The sequence below is a fragment of the Gopherus evgoodei genome, unplaced genomic scaffold (assembly GCF_007399415.2).
Source record: "Gopherus evgoodei ecotype Sinaloan lineage unplaced genomic scaffold, rGopEvg1_v1.p scaffold_35_arrow_ctg1, whole genome shotgun sequence".
NCBI lineage: Eukaryota > Metazoa > Chordata > Testudines > Testudinidae > Gopherus > Gopherus evgoodei.
In genome coordinates, this window is record NW_022060027.1 from 4,403,868 (window position 1) to 4,427,189 (window position 23,322).

Here is a 23,322-nt window from a genome sequence, read left to right on the forward strand (position 1 = left end):
GAGCAGGGAATGTGGGGAAGAGGGGTGTGTGGGGGCAGGAGACTGAATGGAAAGAAAGTGGGGGAACTAGGACTGAGGGGGCAGGAGCAGGAGGGGGCAGTGAGAGGGGAAGCTGCCAAGGGATTGCAATGGCAGCCCCCTCCTGGGGGGGCACCGTCTGCCTCTTCCCCCTCAGACACCCCAACAATCCTACTCCCCCCAGCTCTGACTTTCTTGGGGGAGTCTGTCTGTCCTCAAACTCCTGTCCCCCATCCCAGCGCCCTCAACCCCCCTCCTGACACCCCTGACCTAATTCCCCCAAACACCCACCATGGGAGGGCCCAGAAGCGCCAGTGGCTAAATCACTCTGGGCCCTGTTGTGTTCCTGGACACACAATAAAGGGCCCAAGGTGCGAACACACCCCAATCCCTGCCCCACACTGAACAGGGTTAAACATGGGCCGGGGGAGGGGTCCAGAGCCCGCAGCCTGCTCAGCCCCACAGCAAACCCCCTATTGACCCCTGGGACCCGCTGTTGCAGACCCAGCAGAGCAGGAACCAGGGGAGCAGTGGCAGGCGCCGTGTGAAACGAGAGGTTTGTTCCAGCCCCGGCCCCGTTTGCTGGAGCGAGTCTCTAGCCGGAAAATCCCTCAGGTTTGGGCGTCTCCCCGCTGGCCCTGGAGTTGCTAGTGACTGTCCTGGGTGGAGCAGAGGAGCCAGCAGAGCTGGGCTGGAGCCGGCATCACCGCAGCTGCTGTTAAAGTCCGACCCCGTTTCCTCCCGGGTTGGGGTTCAGCCAGGGGAGGGTCAATGGCATCAGGGTCCCTCTCTATGGCCGCTCTGCTCAGGACATCTCCGCGGAGCAGGGTCCAAACGGCCTGGGGGGCCCAGGAGACGGGGGGTGGCAGCCACAGCAGTGAAGCGAGTCTCTTTCTTTGAGGCCCCCAAAGGGCGGTGGGCAGCACAGCCCGTCCCCACAATATTTTATCCAGCAATGAGGCCTCGTTTCTGACACCCAAATTTTGGGTCACAGATTTCTGCTTCTTCCCTTCTCCCATGTCCCAGGAGGGCCCCAGCCCAGCTCGTGGGGACTGTCCGGTGGCTGGTCGGGTAGGACTAATCCTGTCTTTCTGTCTCGCCAACTTTCTCCCCAACATTCGTTCATCCAGGTTCTCGTGATGCTGCCTGAACTTCTCACTCACCTTCATCGGCTGAACCCACCACGAGGCGAAATCTGGAGGCTCCGGTCTCACAGCCCCCGACCCTGGGGTGGGGAGATTTTGGGGGCAGGGGAGCAGGAAGATCTGGGGGTTTGTAAAATAGAAATACAGGGCGAGGGAGATCTAGGGAAAAGGGGTAGCAGAAAAGGGGCTGGGGGACCCCACTGCAGAGAGAGGAGGCGGACAGATGTCTGGGGGGGGCAGTAAGTGCCATTATTCCAGCGCCAGGGTCAGAGGCAGCATCCCTGCTCCCCACTGACAGTCCCAGGCACAGACCAACCCAGCTGGGGCAGTGAATGGGACCCTGACACCCACCAGGGGCTGCTCTGTGGGGAGCCTGATGCGCTCAGCGCTGGGGCAGCTCCTCTAGCTGGTGCCACAGTGATTGGTGCCCGCGGGGCCAGAGGTCGAGGTTCAATCCTGGGGTGCAGCAATTGGGTCGGGAACACTCTGGGGGGCAGGATTCTTTGAGGCAGGGGTGTTTGGGGGCAGGGAATTTGTGCTGGCATCTCAGCCCCCCACGAGGAAGCAGCTCTTCTCTGTATGGCCAGATCCAGGCTCCTGGGGGTGCAGAGAGACAGCAGGTTAGAGGGGCTGGTGTCGCCCTGGGCCCAGCCCTTGGAGGGAGCAAGGGTTATGGGGGGGGTAATCTCACCTAGGTGCTCCCCTCAGGTGGCTGTAATAGGCTTCAGACAGGATCAGCCCCAGGACAAACAGGACCATGGCGCTCAGCACCAGGCGGGCAATGATGGTGTAGGTGAAATCCGGGTGCCCTGGGGGGGCTGCTGCGGAGGGAAGGGGAGAGTCACTCGGGGGCTCGGACGGGGAAATCAGCAGCTGGCGCTGCCCCAGGAGCAGAGCCCCCACCCCCACCTACCCATCTGGCAGGTCTGGCCCAGCTTCCCCCAGGGCTTTCCCAGGTGCTGCAGCTCTGGGGCCTCCCCGGGGCATAGGAATTTCGGGGAGATGGTTGGGAGATGTCCAGGTAATCTCCAAGCCAGAATTTAACATTGAGAGGGAAGAAAACAAAGTAAGAGAGGATACAGCCATGGGTAGGAGAATGGACATAAGGAGGACAGGTAGTGTAGATACCAGTCTAATCGGTGATACTGGTGGTAGAATGTCTGTGCCTAACCGGATAATGTCAGTGAAGCCAAACAGCAAGAATTAAGATGTTTGTACACTAATGTGAGGAGCCTAGGTAACAAAATAGAGGAACTAGAGTTATTGGAGCAGGAAGTGAACCCGGATATAATAGAGATAACAGAAACATAGTGGAATAGTAGTCATGACTGGAGTACAGGTATTGAAGGGTCTGTGCTGTTTAGGAAAGACAGAAATAAACGCAAAGGTGGTGGAGTAGCATTGTACAGCAATGATGAGGTTAACTGTAATGAAATAAGAAGTGATGGAACGGATAAGACAGAGTCTGTCTGGGCAAAAATCACACTGGGAAAGAAAGCTACTAGAGCCTCCCCTGAGATAGTGCTTGGGGTGTGCTACAGACTGCTGGGATCCGATCTGGATATGGATAGAGACCTCTTTAATGTTTTTAATGAACTAAACACTAATGGGAATTGTGTGATCATGGGAGACTTTAACTTCCCAGAGATAGACTGGAGGACAAGTGCTAGTAATAATAATAGGGCTCAGATTTTTCTGGATGTGATAGCTGATGGATTCCTTCACCAAGTAGTAGAAGAACCAACAAGAGGGGATGCCATTTTAGATTTGGTTTTGGTAAGCAGTGAGGACCTCATAGAAGAAATGGTTGTAGGGGACTCATAGACTCATAGACTCTAGGACTGGAAGGGACCTCGAGAGGCCATCGAGTCCAGTCCCCTGCCCTCATGGCAGGACCAAATACTGTCTAGACCATCCCTAATAGACATTTATCTAACCTACTCTTAAATATCTCCAGAGATGGAGATTCCACAACTTCCCTAGGCAATCTATTCCAGTGTTTAACTACCCTGACAGTTAGGAATTTTTTCCTAATGTCCAACCTAAATCTCCCTTGCTGCAGTTTAAGCCCGTTGCTTCTTGTTCTATCATTGGAGGCTAAGGTGAACAAGTTTTCTCCCTCCTCCTGATGACACCCTTTTAGATACCTGAAAACTGCTATCATGTCCCCTCTCAGTCTTCTCTTTTCCAAACTAAACAAACCCAATTCCTTCAGCCTTCCTTCATAGGTCATGTTCTCAAGACCTTTAATCATTCTTGTTGCTCTTCTCTGAACCCTCTCCAGTTTCTCCACATCTTTCCTGAAATGCGGTGCCCAGAACTGGACACAATACTCCAGTTGAGGCCTAACCAGCGCAGAGTAGAGCGGAAGAATGACTTCTCGTGTCTTGTTTACAACACACCTGTTAATGCATCCCAGAATCACATTTGCTTTTTTTGCAACAGTATCACACTGTTGACTCATATTAAGCTTGTGGTCCACTATGACCCCTAGATCTCTTTCTGCCATACTCCTTCCTAGACAGTCTCCTCCCATTCTGTATGTGTGAAACTGATTGTTTCTTCCTAAGTGGAGCACTTTGCATTTATCTTTATTGAACTTCATCCTGTATACCTCAGACCATTTCTCCAATTTGTCCAGATCATTTTGAATTTTGACCCTGTCCTCCAAAGCAGTTGCAATCCCTCCCAGTTTGGTATCGTCCGCAAACTTAATAAGCTGTACTTTCTATGCCAACATCTAAATCGTTGATGAAGATATTGACAAACTTGGTTCGAGTGATCATGAGCTAATTCAGTTCAAACTAGATGGAAGGATAAACAAAATTAGATTTGGGACTAGAGTTTTTTATTTCAAAAGGGCTAACTTTAAAGAATTAAGGAAATTAATTAGGGAAGTGAATTGGACTGAAGAACTTGTGGATCTAAAGGCAGAGGAGGCCTGGAATTACTTCAAGTCAAAGTTGCAGAAACTATCAGAAGCCTGCATCCCAAGAAAGGGGAAAAAATCTTAGGCAGGTGTGGGGACTTATTCTCCCTACACTGATCTAGGTGGATGGGGTGCGGCGCTGGACCGGGGTTGTGTCCGGGCTCTTCGCGTGGAGCTGCCGCCTCCTCGCTGCCCCCTTGCTTCCCCCCGGGCCAGTCTCTCTGCTGCCGCCGTCCGGGAGAGGAGGCGAGTGGCTCGGGCCGCGGCCCCCGCTCCTCGCTCCCTCTCATACACTCGGGCACCGGGCGCTCCTGGGGCCCCGGCCAGGCAGCGCAGGGAACCCAGGCGGCCGGGCTCAGCGCCGCTCCCACTCTGGTCTCAGGCATGTGTGGGTCTCTGCACGGGGCGCTCCGCAGGCAGAGGTGGGCGGCAGCTGCCACACGTGAGTGCCCGTTGCCTCCTCGGCCGGAGCCCTGTGGCTGTGGCGGGGGGGTGCTGGGGGGGCCGGTCCGGGCTGCAGCTCGCGCCTCGGATCCGCTTGTTTTCTGTGTCTCACACAGAGCGATTGGTTCAGGAGAAGAGAGGGGAAGAGGCTGTAGATCGTTCTTTGTGTGGTCGGGGATTGCGTCGTAGCGGTTGGCCAATCAGGGGTGATTAGAGGCATGGTAAGCGCGTGATTTTTCTTTTTGTCCAATTAGATTGCTAGCATGTATGATGTTAGCCCGCATGATTGGTTCTTATTTAACCAGACTTAACTATATAAGGGGGTAGCAGAAAAGAATAAAGGGATTCCTGACTTGTTTGCAGCTGTGTTGACTGTGTGAATTTTCTTTGCTCCGCATGAGATACCACAATTTACCTCAATTTCAGTAAGGCATTTGACATAGTTCCACATGGAGAATTATTAGCTAAATTGGAAAAGATGGGGATCAATATGAAAATTGAAAGGTGGATAAGGAACTGGTTAAAGGGGAGACTACAATGGGTCGTACTGAAAGGTGAACTGTCAGGCTGGAAGGAGGTTACTAGTGGAGTTCCTCAGGGATCGGTTTTGGGACCAATCTGATTTAATCTTTTTATTACTGACCTTGGCACAAAAAGTGGGAATGTGCTAATAAAGTTTGCGGATGACACAAAGCTGGGAGGTATTGCTAACACAGAGAAGGACCAGGATATCCTACAGAATAATCTGGATGACCTTGTAAACTGGAGTAATAGTAATAGGATGAAATGTAATAGTGAAAAGTGCAAGGTCATGCATTTAGGGATTAATTACAAGAATTCTTGTTATAAATTGGGGACACATCAGTTGGAAGTAACAGAGGAGGAGAAGGACCTCGGAGTATGGGTTGATCACAGGATGACTATGAGCTGCCAATGTGATATAGCCGTTTAAAAAGCTGAAGCAGTTTTAGGATGCATCAAGCGAGGTGTTTCCAGCAAAGATAAGAAGGTGTTAGTACCAGTATACAAAGCACTGGTGAGACCTCATCTGGAATACGGTGTGCAGTTCTGGTCTCCCGTGTTTAAGAAGGATGACTTCAAACTGGAACAGGTACAGAGACAGGCTACTAGGATGATGCAAGGAATGGAAAACCTGTCTTATGAAAGGAAACTCAAAGAGCTTGACTTGTTTAGCCTAACCAAAAGAAGGCTGAGGGGGAGATATGATGGCTCTTTATAAATATATCAGAGGGATACATATTAGGGAGGGAAAGGAATTATTTAAGCTTAGTACCAATGTGAACACAAGAACAAATGGATATAAACTGAACACTAGGAAGTTTAGACTTGAAATTAGACAAAGGTTTCTAACCATTAGAGGAGTGAAGTTCTGGAACAGCCTTCCAAGGGGAGCAGTGGGTGCAAAAGACATATCGGGCTTTAAGACTAAGCTTGATAAATTCATGGAGGGGATGGTATGATGGGATAACCTAATCTTGACAATTAATTTGGCAATTGATCTTTGCTTATCAGCAGGTAAGTATGCGCAGTGATCTGTGATGGGATGTTGGATGGGATGGGATCTGAGTTACTACAGAGAATTCTTTCTTGGGTGCTGGCAGGTGAGTCTTGCCCACATGCTCAGGGTTTAACTGATCTCCATATTTGGGGTTTGGAAAGAATTTTCCTCCAGGGCAGATTGGCAGAGACCCTGGAGGTTTTTCGCCTTCCTCTGCAGCGTGGGGCACGGGTCACTTGCTGGTGGATTCTCTGCTGCTTGAGGTCTTCAAACCACAATTTGAGGACTTCAATAACTCGGACATAGGTTAGGGGTTTGTTATAGAAGTGGGTAGGTGAGGTTTTGTGGCCTGCGTTGTGCAGAAGGTCAGACTAGATGATCATGATGGTCCCTTCTGATCTTAAAGTCTATGAGCTTCCTGGCAGCAACCTACAGGGGAGGTGGCTTTAGAGGAGCTTGGGGACTGGCAGTGGGGGAGGGGCAGTGGGGCTGTCTCTCCTTCCCCTCATGTCAATGAGCCCCTACCTGTGGTGTCTGGGCCTCACCCACGGACATTCACTGTCCCCATCCCAGCCCAAGTCCCTGAGCACCGTGAGCCTGTTTCCAGGGCTGATTTGATGATGATTCGCCCCCAGCCCTGGTTCCTGGCCCTGCGCTGCCCGGGCGGGCAGGAGCTGGCACCGCTGCAGGCTGGGTCGGGTCAGTTCCCCCTGCGGGAATAGAACCAGCGTCCGTCTGTCAGGGCAGGGGGAGGGGATGAAACAGCAACTTAGTGATCACCCCACCCCTGACTCAGCATCAATCATCATTGTCAGTCCAGGAAGGAGGGGAGGGACATTTTAGTGGCTGGGGAGTGGGGTCCCCACTTCCCTCGCTGAATCAAACCGGGGCGCTAATACCAACAGCCCAGACTTGCTCTGAGATCACCAGTGGGGGTTGGGAACCACACGGGATCCGTCATTTCGGGTCCAGTTTTCATGTAGACCATCTACCTTCTTAGTCCATCTTTCTATCCCTCACCACCAGACGTACTCCCATCTGTCCACTGCCCTACGTCCCCATGGAGCCACATTCCCATGGACCCATGGTGTCGGTCCCCATGGATCTGTCCATCACCCTCTATCTAGAAGAACTGAACCCATCAGTTCTGTCTGCAGGGATCATCCCCCTCCAGACGGCCCGAATGGCCCTGTGGGCATCTGAGCGGGGAGCCCTGTTCCCTGGGGGATGAATTGTTCCATTTCTCCCGCTCACCTTTTCCGTCTGACTCCATCATGGGGGTGGGATCTGGCTGCTGGGGCCCAGCTGGGTCAGTTCACTTGGTGGGATTAAAATGAGCTTCTGCTGGGATGGGGGAGGGAGAGAACCGAGTACCCAGGCCCTATGGGGAAGCCGCTGAAACAGTGACACTGCTTGACCCATGACCTGGCGTTTCTTTCTGCTTTAATTGTCCGGGCTGGTGGGGAGTGAATTCAGTGCTGGGGCTGGGGCCGGCTGGGCAGCCCCTGAGCCCCAACTCCTCTGTGTGTCCCTAGAGCAGGGGAAGGAAGTGGAGCATCCCCCTGGGAAAGGTCCCTGCTCTGCAGCTCCCCCTGGGGGCAGGGATCCTGCCTCCCTCGGCCTCAAACCTCCAGCAGCTGCTGCTCCCCCTTTGCTGGGGAACCCAGCAGTGATTCTGTCCCTGCCCCTCAGCCGGGCGTCCCCTCTGCTGGGTCCAGGGCTCAGGGCAGAGCCTGACTCTGAGCTTCCCATTGTCACAGAGACCCCCCGATCAGGGGCATGAACAGGAATAAAAATGAGGCTGCTTTTGGAGGGGCAATTTGTGTGCACCCCTCCCCAGCCAGAGGAGCTGGCTCTGCCCCCCGGAGGAGTTCTGTGCTCCAGCCCCACTGATTCAGGGGGCCCCTGCTCCTGCTTCCCTCTTTGCACATGCCCTGCCCCTGAGGGTCCATCTGGATATGGGGCTGGGAGCAGGGATACTGAGCTGGGCCCCTCACCTGCAACCACCAACTCCACGGGGTCGCTGGGATATGACCAGGTGAACTGGTACCGTTTGTCATGATAATAGCAGCTGTAGCTCCCGGCATCTCTCCGGCTCACGTTGCGGAAGGAAAACTCAGCCAGGTTCCCAGCCAGTTCCACGTCCTGCAGCGCATTCAGGTTTCCATCTTTATACAGAAGGAACATCGCGTTCTGGTGCCGACCCCGACACTGGACGGTCACAGCTCTCCCCAGGGTGACCCTCCCGCTGGGGCGCAGGGAGATGGAAGGTTTGGGGTAGATGAGCTCTGCGGCGAGAAGGAGACAGGCCATGAGACAGACCCCGGCACAGTCACTGCACCCTGTACTTGCCACAGGGTTCCAGAGACGAGCCCTTGGGAGAAAACCCAGCCAGAGGAACCTCTCCGAGATCCCAGAGATTCCTGGGAGCTATGCCCAAAACTGCCTAAAATTCAAAGCACCCCTCTGTACCTGTCTATCTCCTTAATGGGGCCCCGCAGGCTGGGAACCAGGACTCCTGGGTTCTATCCCTGACTCTGGGAGAGGAGTGGGGTCTAGTGGTTAGATTGGGAGAGGGCTGGGAGTCAGAGGTCCTGGGTGCTGCACAGACATGCTGAGAAAAAGCCCCCGCCCTAAAGCCACGTCCTGACGATCCAACCAGACACAAGGTGCAGGAGGGATGATTATTCCCCATTCAGACAAGGGGAAATGGAGGCAAAGGCAGGTTAAGTGACACCCCAAGGCATGTCCCATCTGCCCAGAGACCTCCATAATGGTCTGGCTGGGCATGGGGCTGGGAGCAGGGACACTGAGCAGGGCCCCTCACCTACTACAATGATCCGCACAATGTCGCTGGGATCCGACCAGTTGGGTGGCTCCGATGTGGAGCGAGATCGGCATGTGTAGGCCCCTCCGTCTTCCCGTCTGGCGCTGGGGATGGTGAATTGACCCCCACCCCCAGCAGCATCCAGTTCCTGGATTTCGATTCCATCTTTATACAGAAATAACCTCCTGGCCTCGCACGGGCAGCGGATGGTGACGGCTCCTCCCGGGGCGATCACCCTGCTGGGGCTGACGGAGATGGAGGGTCCGGGTGCGGGGAGCTCTGCGTTCACACACAAACAGGAGTTAGATGGGGAGACACAAACCCCTCCCCGTGTGTCTGTAACCTGCCCTCAGTGCTCAGCCCCAGGGACAGCGCCAGGGCTAACAGACACCTCACTGCATCCACAGGGAACCTGCGGGCTGGGTTCTGATCTCAGCCCCCCAGGGTCAATCCGGAGTCACCCCTGATTGCACTGGGAGCAGGGCCAGGTTCTGATCTCAGCCCACCAGTAGGGTGACCATATTTCCCTATGCTGAATATGAGACACCTGGTAAAATTACTCGTATTCAAATGAGTTCAATGACAATCAATCAGAACTATGCAGTACAAAGACTCAAATTAACATCAAGTTGACTGAGCCCCTGTTAAAAAGAAATTCTGTGTAGCTGGATTCTTTTTACTGACCTTTATCTTTAAGGCTTTAGCATTCACATGGGGAGGGGTGACACACACACACACACACACCTACCTCTATGCCCCCCTACAGGAAGAAGTTACACACAAACACACACACACACTCCCGTAACCCTCTCTTACATGGAGGGGTGCTGGTGACTAACTGACCTGAACCTCCCTGCCCAGCGCTCTCCACCCTCCATGCCTGGATGGGCTTCTGGAGATGGACCCGCCTCTCCTGATACCTGGTGCCTTGTCTTCCCGAAGCAACGTGTGAGGGCGGTGAGACACAGGGTCACATGCCACCCCCCACCCAGATTTCTGCCAGCGTTCACACCGGAGTGTGGTTAGCAGCAGCCTCTCAGCCCTGTGCGGGAGGGAAGGGACGGGAGCTGCTTCCAGCCACTGCGGAGGAGTGGGAGTGGGCTAATGGGGGAGGGATGACCTGGCCCCTGTCTTTGCAGAGCTCATCCCTCCCCCTCTCCCCCATGGCTGGAAGCAGCTTGTCCCTTCCTGCCTGCACAGTATGGAAAGGCAGTGAATGCCCCCAGGCTGCTGCTGGCCACCGACATAACCCAGCCGCCTCCTGTCCCCCAGCTACAGCTGGGCAGGAAGGGGTTCAGCCGTAAGGCTGCATTGTGCCCCAGGGCCCAGGGAACCTGCCTGCAGGGGCCTCAGTGAGCCCGACCAGAGAGGTGGCTCAGCAGGGGATGGTGCCCAGGGGGCGGAGCAGCCCTTCGCTCCCTGGGGGCAGGACCCAGGGCGAGGGGGTGGGGGGATGAAGGGGGTGCTAAACCCCTGCCCGGGGGGCTCCTGTGAAGCCTGAAGGTTCAGGGTGTGAACAGGCTGGAAATCGCTTTCCCCCATCCAGTCCTGAACACTAAAGTTTTCCCTGCTCCACAGATACTCACGTCTGGACTTCCCGCTCTGCCCGGCCAGCCAGCAGCCTGGAAAGGAGATGGGTCATTAGGGACCAGATCCCGAGTAACTCAATATTACACCCTGGGCTCTGATCCCCACCTGCCCACCCCATGAGCACATGCCCTGGGCTCTGATCTTCCCCATGGGCACATGCCCTGGGCTCCGATCTCCTCTATGGGCACATGTTCTAGCTTTATCCGATACTCACCGAGGAGGAGGAGGACAGTGAGAACAGATGCCATGATGGGGGCAGCCAGGGGCCCCTCAGCGCTGCCACCGACATCCTGAAGCCCAACTCCACTGACCCCCAAATAAGGAACTCAGCTGGTGGCTCCAGCTACAGGAAGTTGATGATGTGTCTTCTCTTCCTGTGTCCATCACACCTTGTCTCTAATCTGCACATGAAATCTAGGGCAGGCAAAGCAAGCAGAGGTCCCTGCAAAACCCAGGAAGCCCTGGGCCCATCAGCCTGGCCAAGCATCAAGCAGCTCACGGTTTGTCTATGTCTCTGTAGGGAAGGGGAAGAGGTCACCCTCTGTGTACCCTGCAGCACTGGGGAAGCTGCATTGGGCTGGGAGCCAGGAGACCACAGGGTCTTGTCTTCAATCTTCCACCGATCACTACAGTAGAACCTGAGAGTTACGAACTGACCAACCAACCACACCCCTCACTTGGAACTGGAAGTGAGCGATCAGACGGCAGCAGAGATAACTTAAAACAAGCCAATACAGAACAGTTCGGTGTCAAACATAAACTATTTAAAAAAAGCGAGGCAAAGTATAAAAACCAAGATTTGACAAGGGAAGGAAACTGTTTCTGTGCTTGTTTTATTTAAATTAAGATGGCTAAAAGCAGCATTTTTCTTCGGCATGGTGAAGTTTCAAAGCTGTACTAAGTGTCGCCCTTCGGTGCTCGCACATAGCACTGGGCCGGGCCGGGGCTGCATTAAAGTTGCATAAGCTGCCCCGCGAAAGGGTCCCGATGAGCCTCCTTCAATCAGCCCTCTTGTCCCCCAAGGCCCTGACTCACCTACTCACCAGCTCCCCAGGAGCCTTTGTCCCCGGCCCCCAGAGCAGGAGGGAGACAAGCAGTAGATACATTGTGAAGCAGGGTCATTCTCCCAGCCCCCCGACCTGAGCCCCCCACTCCTGCCTGACTCCCCAGCCTGTCCCCCCTCACAGCCCCCCTTCTAGTCACGGCCGCCATCTCCCATCGCTTTCCAAGGGAAGGAAGCCCCTGGCTGTCCTCAGTTGACATGGCCACCCCCGTGCAGCCCTTGCAAGGCGGCCATGCTGCCCCTGGCTAAGATGGCCGACGCCTTAGTCTGGAGGTGGGGAACAATCCTGCCCCCCACCCCAGACTGCCCAGAGGGGCAGAGGGAGGAGGAGGGGTGAATGTGGCATTGGTCCCACAGGCGCCAACTATGTGGGCGCTCTGGGGCTGGAGCACCCACAGGGAAAAATTGGTGGGTGCTCTGCACTCACCGGCAGCCAAGCTCCCCGACCCAACCCAGCTCACCTCCACCTCTTCCTCCTCCCATGAGCGCATCGTGTCCCCATGTCTCCTCCCAGCACTTGCTGCCGCAAAACAGCTGTTTGGTGGTGTAACAAGCTGTGGGAGGGAGGAGGGAGGAGCAGGAATGCGGCACGCTAAGGGGTGGGAGGTGCTGGGGCAGGGACTTTGGTGAAGGGGTTGGAATGGGGGAGGGGCAGGGGCAGGAGGTGCTGGGGCAGGGGGGGATCAAGGACCCACCTGCACCAGGAGAAGTTGGCGCCTATGCTTGAGGCTGGGAATGTGGGGCACGGGGGGTTGTGGGGGGGACACTGAGGGGACAGAAAAGAAAATGTGGGACCCTGAGGGGGCTGCAGATGAGGGGGGATGAAGAGGGAGCAGTGACTGGGAAGGCTGCAGGGGGTAGAAGTGGTAGCCCAGGCAGCACTTGGGGGTGCTGGCTCCCCCCATCCCCTCAGACTCCCCAACAATCCTGCCCCCAGCTCTGATCTTGAGGAAGGGAGCATGTCTTCCCTCAAACTCCTGTCCCCTATCCTGTCCCCTTTCCCTACAACCCCTCTCCCTAGTCCCCCAACCTACTTCCCTCAAACTCCCAGCTCCTCCCAACTGGGTCCCCCCAAACACCCACCATGGGGGGCCCAGAAGTGCCAGTGGCTAAATCACTCAGGAGACAGGGGGTGGCAGCCACAAGGGTGAAGCCAATTTCTCTTCCCACATCTCTTTAAGGACCTGAGTCCAAAGAAAAGGCCCATGAACCCCATGGCAGGTGGCACCTAGCGGAGAGTTGGGGTGATCAACGCTGAATTGATGCTGATGCTGGGCTGGGCGAGGGGCAGGCTGAGGGGCTGTAAAAGCAGGAGCTAGACAGGGGCTGCTGGGTGAAGGTTTCCAGGTCTCTGGGCCTAGAGAGGGGAGGGAGGAAATCGGGGAGAACAGACGCCCTGAGTGTCAGCCCCGAGGGAAGGGGCCCTAAGGAGGGCAGAGAAGGATCCTGTTGGAGAGGAAGGAGCCCAGGTCTGGGACAGGACAAAGGTTGGCTGGTGGTTGTAGGTCCCTGGGGTGGACCCTGGAGTAGCAGGCGGGCCGGGCTTCCCCTACCAGCCACGGGGCAGTGGCTGCCTGGGGCCGTCGTCCAGTGGGACTTTGATACCCTGGATGGGGAGGAGCAGAGCAACCCCATATCCCAAAGAAGGGGTGTGATGTTATCTGATTAAAATATGACCATATCGATCATTGTTGCTACTGTTATATAATTTCAACAAATCTTGTACAAAGTATCCCAGTGAGGTGTGTATGGAGAGGTTTTGTATCTGAAGTTATGAATATTAACCATGTACCTGTGTTTCAGATGTTGGCTCCTATGGTAACAACAGCCAGGCGATTAGCCAGCAGATTGTGAAGGAACCATTCGAGTTGAGTTGCCCATCAAAGAGCACTTAACTCACGATGGACCAGGGGAGATGCCTGTCTGCACAGACTGGCCTTTCCTGGGACTGCCTCTACTGTGACTGAGGGCAGCACGCACGGACATGTGACTCCAGACACCATCTTGTTCCCTGTAATTTCCCATGGGAGAACGATGGGTTTCCTTTCACTTGGCAGAAGCTATAAAAGGCCCTGGAGATATCTCCATTTTGCCTCTTTCCTGCTCACACCTCTGGACTATGAACTTATACTAATGGGAGCATCTAACCAAGGACCTGAGGGCCTTCCAGTTATTTGGAAACAACCAGAGATGTAACAAGCCAGAAGTTTATTCCGTCACTGCTACAAGCCTGATAAGAACATAAGAGTGGCCACATGGGGTCAGACCAAAGGTCCATCTTGCCCAGTATCCTATCTTCCAACAATGGCCAATGCCAGGTGCCCCAGAGGGAATGAACAGAACAGGGAATCATCCAGTGATCCATCCCCTGTCGCCCATTCCCAGCTTCTGGCAAACAGTTGCTAGGGACACCATCCCTGCCCATCCTGGCTAATTGCCATTGATGGACCTTGTGAAGGTTCGGTCACAGAGATCTCCTTGGCACTGTCACCTGATGTTCTGAGACTCCCTCTGAGCCCATTTTCCCTGCCAGCTTGGGACTCCAGACCCCTGCCTTGTTGAGCCAGACATGCTAGCCAGCTGCAACACAGACCCAGGTGTGGTCCACACCACCAAAGCTGCAGACTTTAACCCAAAACTGCTCAGCAGGTCACCTACCTCCAGCACCCAGACACCCAGCTCCCAATGGGATCCAAACCCCAAATAAATTCGTTTTACTCTTTATAAAGCTTATACAGGATAAACTCATAAATTGTTCTCCCTCTATAACACTGATAGAGAGATATGAACAGCTGTTTGCTCCCCCAGGTATTAATCGCTTACTCTGGGTTAATTAATAAACAAAAGTGATTTTATTAAGTATAAAAAGGAGGATTTAAGTGGTTCCAAGTAATAACAGACAGAACGAAGTAAGTTACCAAACAAAATAAAACAAAACCCACAAGTCTAAGCCTAATACATTAAGAAACTGAAAACAGGTAAATCTCACCCTCAGAGATGTGCCAATAAGCTTCTTTCACAGACTAGACTCCTTCCTACTCTGGGCCCGATCCTTTCCCCAGGTACAGCCCTTGTTAGCTCCAGCTCAGGTGGTAACTAGGGGATTCCTCGTGACTGGCAGCCCCCTTTGTTCTGTTCCACCCCCTTTTATAGCTTTGGCCCAAGGCAGGAATCCTTTGTCTCTCTGGGTTCCCACCTCTCCTTCTGAATGGAAAAGCACCAGGTTAAAGATGGATTCCAGTATCAGGTAGGCAGTGGAGGCTCGCAGGACAACAGAGCCATCTACAGCCAATTGTCCTAGTCAATGGGAGCCCTCAACATGCTAAATCACCATTAATGGCCCTTGCTTTGCATAATTACAATAGGACCTCAGAGTTATGCTATATTTCTAGTTTCAGTCCCAGGCTGTCTTGGCTTCTACCAAACCCAGCCAAGCAGGGCGCGCTGAGGAAGGCTGGTATGTTACCCGCTGCCTCCCATGTCCCGGCGGTGCCCAGGGCCCAGCCAGATGCATCAGGACGTCTATTGGGGTGTGGGTCGGGGGTCCCCTGAGACCCCAGTGGGGGGAAGGGAAGAAACAGCAGAGGGAATTCTGGGTAATGCTCACTCCTATTGCCAGAGGGACGTCATGCGGCCCAAGAAGTGGGGGTTATTGCCCCAGGACTCAGGCACCCAACTGGGCCCAACCCCACAGCCTGGTCCCCCAGATCCTGCCCCCACCCCTGGGATGCCCCCACCAGCTCCCTGGCAGCGACCTGCAGGGCAGGAGGTATCAGGGGAGCTGGGGGTCAGGTGGTGAGGGAAGGGTGGGGGGTTGCACCTCCCCCCAGTGTCTGGGCCCATGCATCAGGAATCACTGCCCCCATCCCACCCAACCAGCCCCAGCTCCCAGGGGTGGCTCCTTGGACACCATGAGCCTGTTTCCAGGGCTGGGTCTATGGTGAGTCCCCTCTCCCGGTACCTGGCCCGGCTGGCGCAGTTCCAGGCTGGGTCGGGTTGGTTCCCCCCACAGTTGTGCTGCACCTGCTCAGCCTGGGTTTGAAGGGCTCCTTGCTGCTGTCCAGGGTTCGTGTCAGGCTCCATGAGCCCTGGGAGTAAGGGCTACACCGGGTCTCCCAGGATCACTCTGGGCATTTCAACACCCCTCACTGGAATCTTCTGGTGTGGAAAGAAAATCTCTGCTTGCAGCTTTCTGTCCATGCCAGTGTTCCTGACGATGTGAGCGTCATGCTCCTTCCCAGAGCACCCTGCGCTGGGGTCAGTGAAACACCCACAGTGACCCACAGGTGCCTGCAACACCCTGGAGAAGTCCCCCTTCCTACTGATGTGTCCGTCGCAAGATGGTCCGGGGCAAAAATTGGAACCTGCGTTCCCTCTATTGCCGTGCCACAATTAGGGAATCCCATTGTGCAAAGCCCCTCCGCTATTTCACGCACATTGCTGAGAGTCACGGTCCTTCGCAGCGAGGTGCGATTAACGGCTCCGTGCGCTAGTGTTAACGCGACACCCGCGGTCGACTTCCCCACTTCCTGCGGATTCACGACTGACCGGGAGCAGTCTGGAATCGCCAGCGTCCACAGAGCAATCACCGGGCGCTTCTCCACAAGAGATGTCTCTCATCTGGGTGTCCTTGCGCTGCAGGGCTGGGGCGAGCTCTGCACACAGGCCCAGGGAGGGGGCTTCCCGCATCCGACCATTCTGTAGCCGCGGTTCATCGTCCCAGACCGGGCGAGTGGTAACTGCAGATAGTGGGGTGGGGGGGTTGCAAAGATGCCCACCACCACCACAGCCACGGCCGGCTTCCTGGTGACTGCCAAGGCCCCTCCAGGAACATCATCATGACCATGGTGCCTGGGCGGTCGCCCACCTCACCCACACTTAAGGCCGGTCCTGCCAGGGTCATCCTTCGGGAAAATGATGCCCCAGGCAAACGTATTTTGGCGCCTTGGCCCCTGCTCTCTCCCCCAGCCCCCCAACCTCCATATCACCCCTGGCCCCCGCTGCCTCCCCCCTCATTGCCCCAACTCCCTGAGCTCCCTTCTGCGCATCCACGCAGGCTACTCCAGACCCGCACTCGAGCAGGCACATACATTTCCCTGCTGGATTAATACTCAGTTCACCAGACCCGTGAAGAAGAGTTATTCTCACAGGGCCATGCAGCTGCCGGGCGAGGAAGGCGGGGGACTCAGCCAGCTTCCCCAGGCCCCCTCTGGCAGAGAGCTGCGCTGCCAGCCCAGCCTCACTTTCCAGCTCTGGGCAATGCCTAGTGGGTCTCAGCGGGAGCACTTGCTGCTGGTGCCTTTCCCACGCATAGGTCAACTCGCACCCTGGCAGAAATCTGTGGGGGGCCATGTGACCCCGCATGCCCCCACACACACACATCGCTTATCCCAGACCTGCATAACAATGTGATCCCACCACTCAGCGCTTGTTTCACGAGCCCCAAAGCGACGCTCCACCTCGTGCAGCCTCTCCCTGAATGCCAGGAGGAACCTGGTGTTGTTTCTTTCCATGGCACACAGCAGCTTGGACAGCTCTGATTCCTGTTCAGACTGGGAGCTCAGGACATACGGCCTGGCCAGCTGCTCTGTGTTCACAGCAGCAGAGAGCCGGGCGGGATCCATCCTTTCACACCGGGATGGCGGGTGCACCGGAAACAGGGGCCGTTGGAAAATGCCGCGAAACGCAGTCGGAACAGCAGGGGATGCTGGGACAGAAAATAACGCACCATGGAACACTGAGCCCGCCCCCACGATGTGCTGCAATCCCCTCCTGCCTTCCCACAAGTCCTAGCTGCAGAAGGTGCCGAGTAGCATGGTGGGATAGCTACCCACAATGCACTGCTCTCGCTGTCGGCGCTGGAGCATCAAACGTGGACGCGCTCTGCCGGCAGAGGAAGCGCAGTGTGAACGTGCAATAGCGATGTGATCATGGCGCTTTTTGTGGATAACACTCTGTGGTGTAGACAAGGCCCAACCGTCAGAGAAGCGAAGCTCTGGAGCAGCCTCCCAAGGGTCATAACTGGCTTCAAGACGGAGCGTGAGACGTTTCTGGAGGGGACGGGATGAGGAGACATCCCACAAGGGCATGGAGCCTATCCACGACTGCTAGCAGCAAATCTCTCCCATGGCTAGAGACGGGACACTCGCTGGGGAGGGCTCTGAGTTACTACAGAGAATCCGCCCCCCGGTGTCTGGATGGTGGGTGCTGCCCACGTGCTCAGGGTCTAACTGGTCACTATATCTGAGGTCAGGAAGGAATTTCCCTGCTCCAGGTCAGATTGGCACAGACCCTGGAGGGGTTTTACCTTCGTCTGCAGCCTGGGGCGCGGGGCACTGGCAGGTTTAAACTAATGTCAGTGGTGGATTCTCTGTAACTTAAAGTCTTTAACCCATGATTTGAGGCCATCAGTGACTCAGCTAGATACTGGGGGTCTGCTACAGGAGTGGGTGGGTGAGGCTCTGTGGCCTGCGATCTGCAGCTCAGACCAGATGATCAGGATGGACCCTTCTGGCCTTAAAGTCTGTCGCACCCTGTGGGCCAGTGCCCCATGACTGTGGGGGTCTCTTACCACAGGCCCCCCCAGTTCACATTGATTGCGGCATACATGCTGGGCTGGGCAGGCTCCGGGGCAGGGGCCTTGGCCCCCCGCTTGGCCTGCAGCACCTGGTTGTCCAGCTCGGCGTAGGTGAGTCTGTCGGCACCAGGGTTGGGCTCCTGGGGATGCAAGGGGAGAAAGTGACTGGAGTGTGTGTGTGTACCAACCCCCACCACACACACACATTCACACAGACCAGGGCTTGTCCCCTCCAGCAGGGGCTGACAGGGACATACACACGCACACACACACACACCTCTGCAATCCCAGCTGGCGATCCTGTGATGAAGTGGGAATGTTCTTAATGTTTTTTCTGAATACTGTGTGGGTGCCTCAGTTTCCCCTATGCATTTCTTAGGTATCTAGGTGGGGCAATCAGGGTGTAATTGTTGCAGAGCCCAAGAAGGCCCCTGTGATGGTGTCTGCACAGAGAATGGCCGACACTCTGTCTCCTGGCAACTAATGGCCTGGGCCGCTCCCCTGCAAAGATGCCAACTGAAGGTGTTGGAGAACAAAGAGATCAGGTGATCTCTTGGCCTGGGAAAGAAACAAAGCCCAGAGCAGGAGGGGTTGGAGGGTGAGTCAGTCTGGAGCTGGCTGGGGACGAGGAGTGAAGTGCAGACATGAGTGTCTGACTCACTGCCCTCCAGAATGGACCCAGCTGAGGGGTCCTGTTCTCTGTACCTACAAGCTCTGGTTTAGACCGTGTTCCTGTCATTGAATAAACCTCGGTTTTACTGGCTGGCTGAGAGTCACGTTTGACTGTGAAGTGGGGGCACAGGACCCTCTGGCTTCCCCAGGACCCCGCTGGGGTCGGCTCGCTGTGGGAAGCGCACGGAGGGGCAGAGGATGCTGAATGCTCCAAGGTCAGACCCAGGAGGTGAAGCCGTGTGAGCTTCTTGCCCTGGAGACAGTCTTCTCCAAGGGAGAGGAGGCTCCCCAAAGTCCTGACTGGCTTGGTGGGGAGCAATTCCAGAGCATCACCTGGGGACTCCGTGATCGATCCCATAAGCCCCTCCCAGCAACCTGACTCCCACCCCAAAATACTGAGTGTGCCAGATAAGCTGAGTGGGGCCCATGTGGGTCAGGGTTGGGGGTCAGGCCCCATGGGGAAACAGGGGACACTTACCAGGGTCTGCAGCTCTTTCTCGTCATCAATGGAGGAGTCTGCGGAACAGAGACACCCGCTGAGCTGCACCCCCGGCCAGCCCAGAGCAGAACTGCACACCCAGCTCTGACCCCTGTATCCAGCCAGGGGGTTCAGAGCCCGGCACAGCCACCCCTCCCCCACCCCACAGCATGGGCCATGGTCATTAGTCCCATGTTACAGAGAGGAAAACTGAGGCACAGAGATGGCAGCAGAGTCTAGGGAGTTATGGCGGGGCAGGGGGGCTGGGAATCAGGATGCCTGGGTGAAGTGAAGGGGAGACACACAAAGCTCCAGGCCTGGGGGGAGAAATGGGGACACACAGAGGGAGTCCCTGAACTAGAGGGGGAGGGGAAGGTGACCCCCGGAAGCTGGTGGGGAAAGAGGCAAGAAGCTTAGCTGACACCGGCTATCTCTGGGGCCCTCTGCTTAGTGCCACCCAGCAGCAGCTGTAAATCAGGCCCTGCCCCATATGGGTGGAGCCCCCACAAGCTCCGCCCCTCGCCAGGGGTCCTGCCCCACCCTGGTATCTCCTTGGTTGTGTTACTCACAGATCGAGTCTTGCTGATCCGGGGCCTTCAACACCCCCAAGGGGATGGTGCTAAAAGAGAGAAAATCCACTTGTAAATGTCATATCCCCCCATCCGCAGGGAGATTCCCCATCACTCCCAGAGAGTCCCCCATCCTGCCTCACACAGCAGCCAAGCTGGGGAGCGGCAGAGGCTGGAACAGAGGAACAGCTGGGAGCTGCATGGGGGGGGTGTCACTGCTTTCCGGGGTGGGTGGTGGGTGGGGTGACTCCAGCTGTTCTGGGGTCATGCCCCTCCAGTGTCAGCAGGCCCACAGCATCTCTGAGAAGTCCTGGCCCCCAACCCCCCACTCCCCCCAGAGCTGGGGACAGAACCCAGGAGCCCTGTGACCCAGGCAGGTTGATCAGGACGGGGAGGATCCAGGTTCCTACCTGCTCAGTCTCGGTGTGGCTCCTTTTCCTGCAGAGGGACACAAACCAGAATCGCCCATGAGCCGATTGGGATCCCCTGGTACCAGTGCTGGCCACTCACCCCACACAGGCAGCAGGAATGGGGGTCCCTGGGGGGCTCCCCTTTGCTCCTGGTGCTGAGCCTGGATCCCTGCTGGACTGGGCCTGTCCAGCAGGGGGCAGCACAACACCATAGCTCAGTGGCTCTAAAAAAATTTTTATTGATGATCCTTTTCACACAGCAAACCTCTGAGTACGACTCCCCTTATATATTAAAAAGTGTTTAATTTATTTGTGTTTAACACCATTATAAATGCTGGATGCAAAGCAAGGTTTTGGAGTGGAGGCTGACAGCTCGTGACCCCACCATGGAGAAACCTTGCCACTCCCTGAGGGGTCCTGACCCCGAGTTTGAGAACCCTGCCATAGCATGCACGAACCTGATCCACAGACCGGTCAGCTCCCCTGGCACCCCATGAACCTGAGAGGCTCAATGCCGGTGGCTCCTTATACAGGGACCCCTTCACCTGGTGCTGAGATGCAGCCACCTCTGGGGAGGGGTGTGGCGACTGGTTAAATGCAGCCCCTCTGGGGTGGGACAGCTGTGTGCACAGGGATTACCCATGCAGCAGAACCCCCTGGTGAGCCCCTGAGCCCACCCATAATTGACTTTCCCGGCACAATCCCCCATCCAAGCTGTGACCCCATTCCACCCTGCTTAGTGGCAGGTTTAACCCTTCCCTCGCTGGGCAGGGCACTCACTGGCTCGGGTTTTTCTGAAGCAGACGAAGGCCACAAGGACGAAGAAGAGGATGGCGGCCACTGTGCTCACCCCGGCGATCATGGGCCAAGTCAGAACCAGTGGTTTTGATTCACCTGGGAAACAGCAGTAGGCTGTGAGCGGCTGGTCTGTTTCCCTCACCCCTGGCAGTGCCCAAGGGGCTGGGACACTTCAGGGCGCAGGCAACAGAAAATTCTATGGGGAGGATGTTGGGGGGTCCAGGGAATCAGGTGGGATCAGAGCCAGCAAGATTTGGGGGATTGGTTGCATTGGGGGTGCTGGGCCTCAGGGTGAGGGGCTCAGTAGGGGTCGCTCTCCCCATCCGTCAGGGCTGACCCCATTGCCCCAGTGCGGCGCTAGGGGCACTGTCTGATCCAGCCTGGCCGTCATTTCTAAGGCATTTCATCCCCTTCCTCATGGCCACACCGGCTCAGGCCAACAGGCCCATCTAGCCCGATATCCCACCCACCTCCCATGCTGGCTCTCCTGGTGGCTTCGCAGGGAGCTCCAGGCCCCTCCCCACACACATGGCCACTAATGGGCCCAGCTGCCCCCAGAGGAAGCCTCCGGCTGCCCTGTTAGTAGCTGGTTTGTGTCTGAGCAGGAGGCTTCGCTCCCCTCCCAAATCGGTCTGCGGGGAGATGGGGGAGTCACTGACCCTGAAAAAAGCCTCCATCCCTCCCATTGGGCAACCACTGGGAGAACCTGCCCCATAATCTGTGACTCAGTAGATTCCCCCCCCAGCCCGGTACCTGGCCCCGTGCTGCCCGGGTGGGTGGGAGCCGGCACCGTTCCAGGCTGGATCAGGTCGGTTCCCTCTGCAGGAATAGAACCAGCGTCTGTCAGGGAGGAGGGAGGGGCTGAAACACCAACTCAGAGATCGCCCCCCACCCTTCACGGCCAGTGGTGGATCAGACGCTGGGCGAGCAGGCTGCAAGAAGCCCCAGCACCCCGACCTTGGTCCCCCACAGAAGCACTAGGGAGTGGGAGGGGGCAGGGGAAGCCTGAGCACTAGGACGGGAGGAGGTCTCTCTACCTGCAGTGGTCTCACGGCTGGGGGGGCTCTCAGGAAGAGAGTGAGCAAGGCATCTTTATCCCCATTCTACAGGCGGAAACGGAGGCACAAACAGATTCGCATTCTTTAGTGAGCTCCCAGGGGCAGGGACTCTCTTCACTCTGTGTTTATGCAGCACCTGGCACAATGGGGCCCTGATCATGATGTGGCCCCTGCATGCTCCCTCAGCACAAGGGCTGCAGTGCTATTGAGGCCAGCGTTTGCAGAGATCTTCGCTAACTGTGGGCATCTCAGATTGTGGGCACGTGGCCTGAGATTCCCCCAAGATTGAGGCCCCCCCACAAGGAAGGACACTTCTTAAAACTGCAATGTGCTCCCATCACACAGAGTCTGTGGTCGCGCCAGAAGCTGGTCCAGATCTCCTGGGTCCCACCCTAGCACCATGTCCACCAAGCCACCGCTCCTCCTGCAGCCCCTGCCTCATTCAGCTCTGGTCAGGGCACTGCCTGGGGCGGGGCCTGGAGAACAGAGGGGATGGGATCACGGGATTAAATAGCGACTCACGGTTCCTACGCACAAGGGGCAGCATTAAAGAAGCCTCCCTGCCCCGAGTCTCCAGGGGCTGCTGCTCTCCCCTGGCTGGGGAACCCCGTGACTTCATCCCTGCTCCCCGGCAGGGCGTCCCCTCTGTGGGATCAGGGCAGAGCCTGGCCCTGAGCATCCCATTGGCACCGAGCCCCCGTGAGGGTCTGGCTGGGGGTGGGGCTGGGAACGGGGATGTCTAGCCGGGCCCCTCACCTCTCACCACCAGCTCCACGGGGTCGCTGGGGTCCGACACGGCGAACGGCTCCGATCTGCTGTGATAGGAGCAGCTGTAGCTCCCGCCGTCCTCCCGGCTCACGTTGCTGATGGGAAACACAGCCCCAAACCCGTCCGAATCCACAGGTGGGAAATGACGTCCCTCTTTATTCAGCACGAACCGCACGCCCTGTCTCTGCCTCCGACACCAGATGGCCATGGCTTCCCCCACGGAGACCCCTCTGCTGGGGATCCCAGAGATATTGGGTTTGGGGTAGCTGGGCTCTGCAGTGGGAAGCAGACAGGCCATGAGACACAGGCCCCGTCACTCAGTCCTGGAGCCTGTCCTCACCCCGCGGCCTAAGTGGTGGGTCAGACCTGGTGGCTCTGGGGACAGGCTCCTGGATGCCTTTTCACAGGGGCCAGAGTTTCCCCTGAGCCCTGGGCTACAGCATGAGACAGGGAGCAA

At 56.3% G+C, this 23,322-nt stretch overlaps 1 protein-coding gene across 1 annotated transcript in view; it reads right to left on the reverse strand.

The window, feature by feature from the left end:
• Nucleotides 1-23,322, reverse strand: part of LOC115641683 (immunoglobulin superfamily member 1-like) — an 87,195-nt gene that overhangs the window by 38,924 nt on the left and 24,949 nt on the right. Inside the window, exon 9 of the mRNA XM_030545013.1 lies at nucleotides 22,854-23,138. Within this exon, the coding sequence (XP_030400873.1) occupies nucleotides 22,854-23,138 (285 nt within the window). The remainder of the gene's footprint in view (nucleotides 1-22,853; nucleotides 23,139-23,322) is intronic.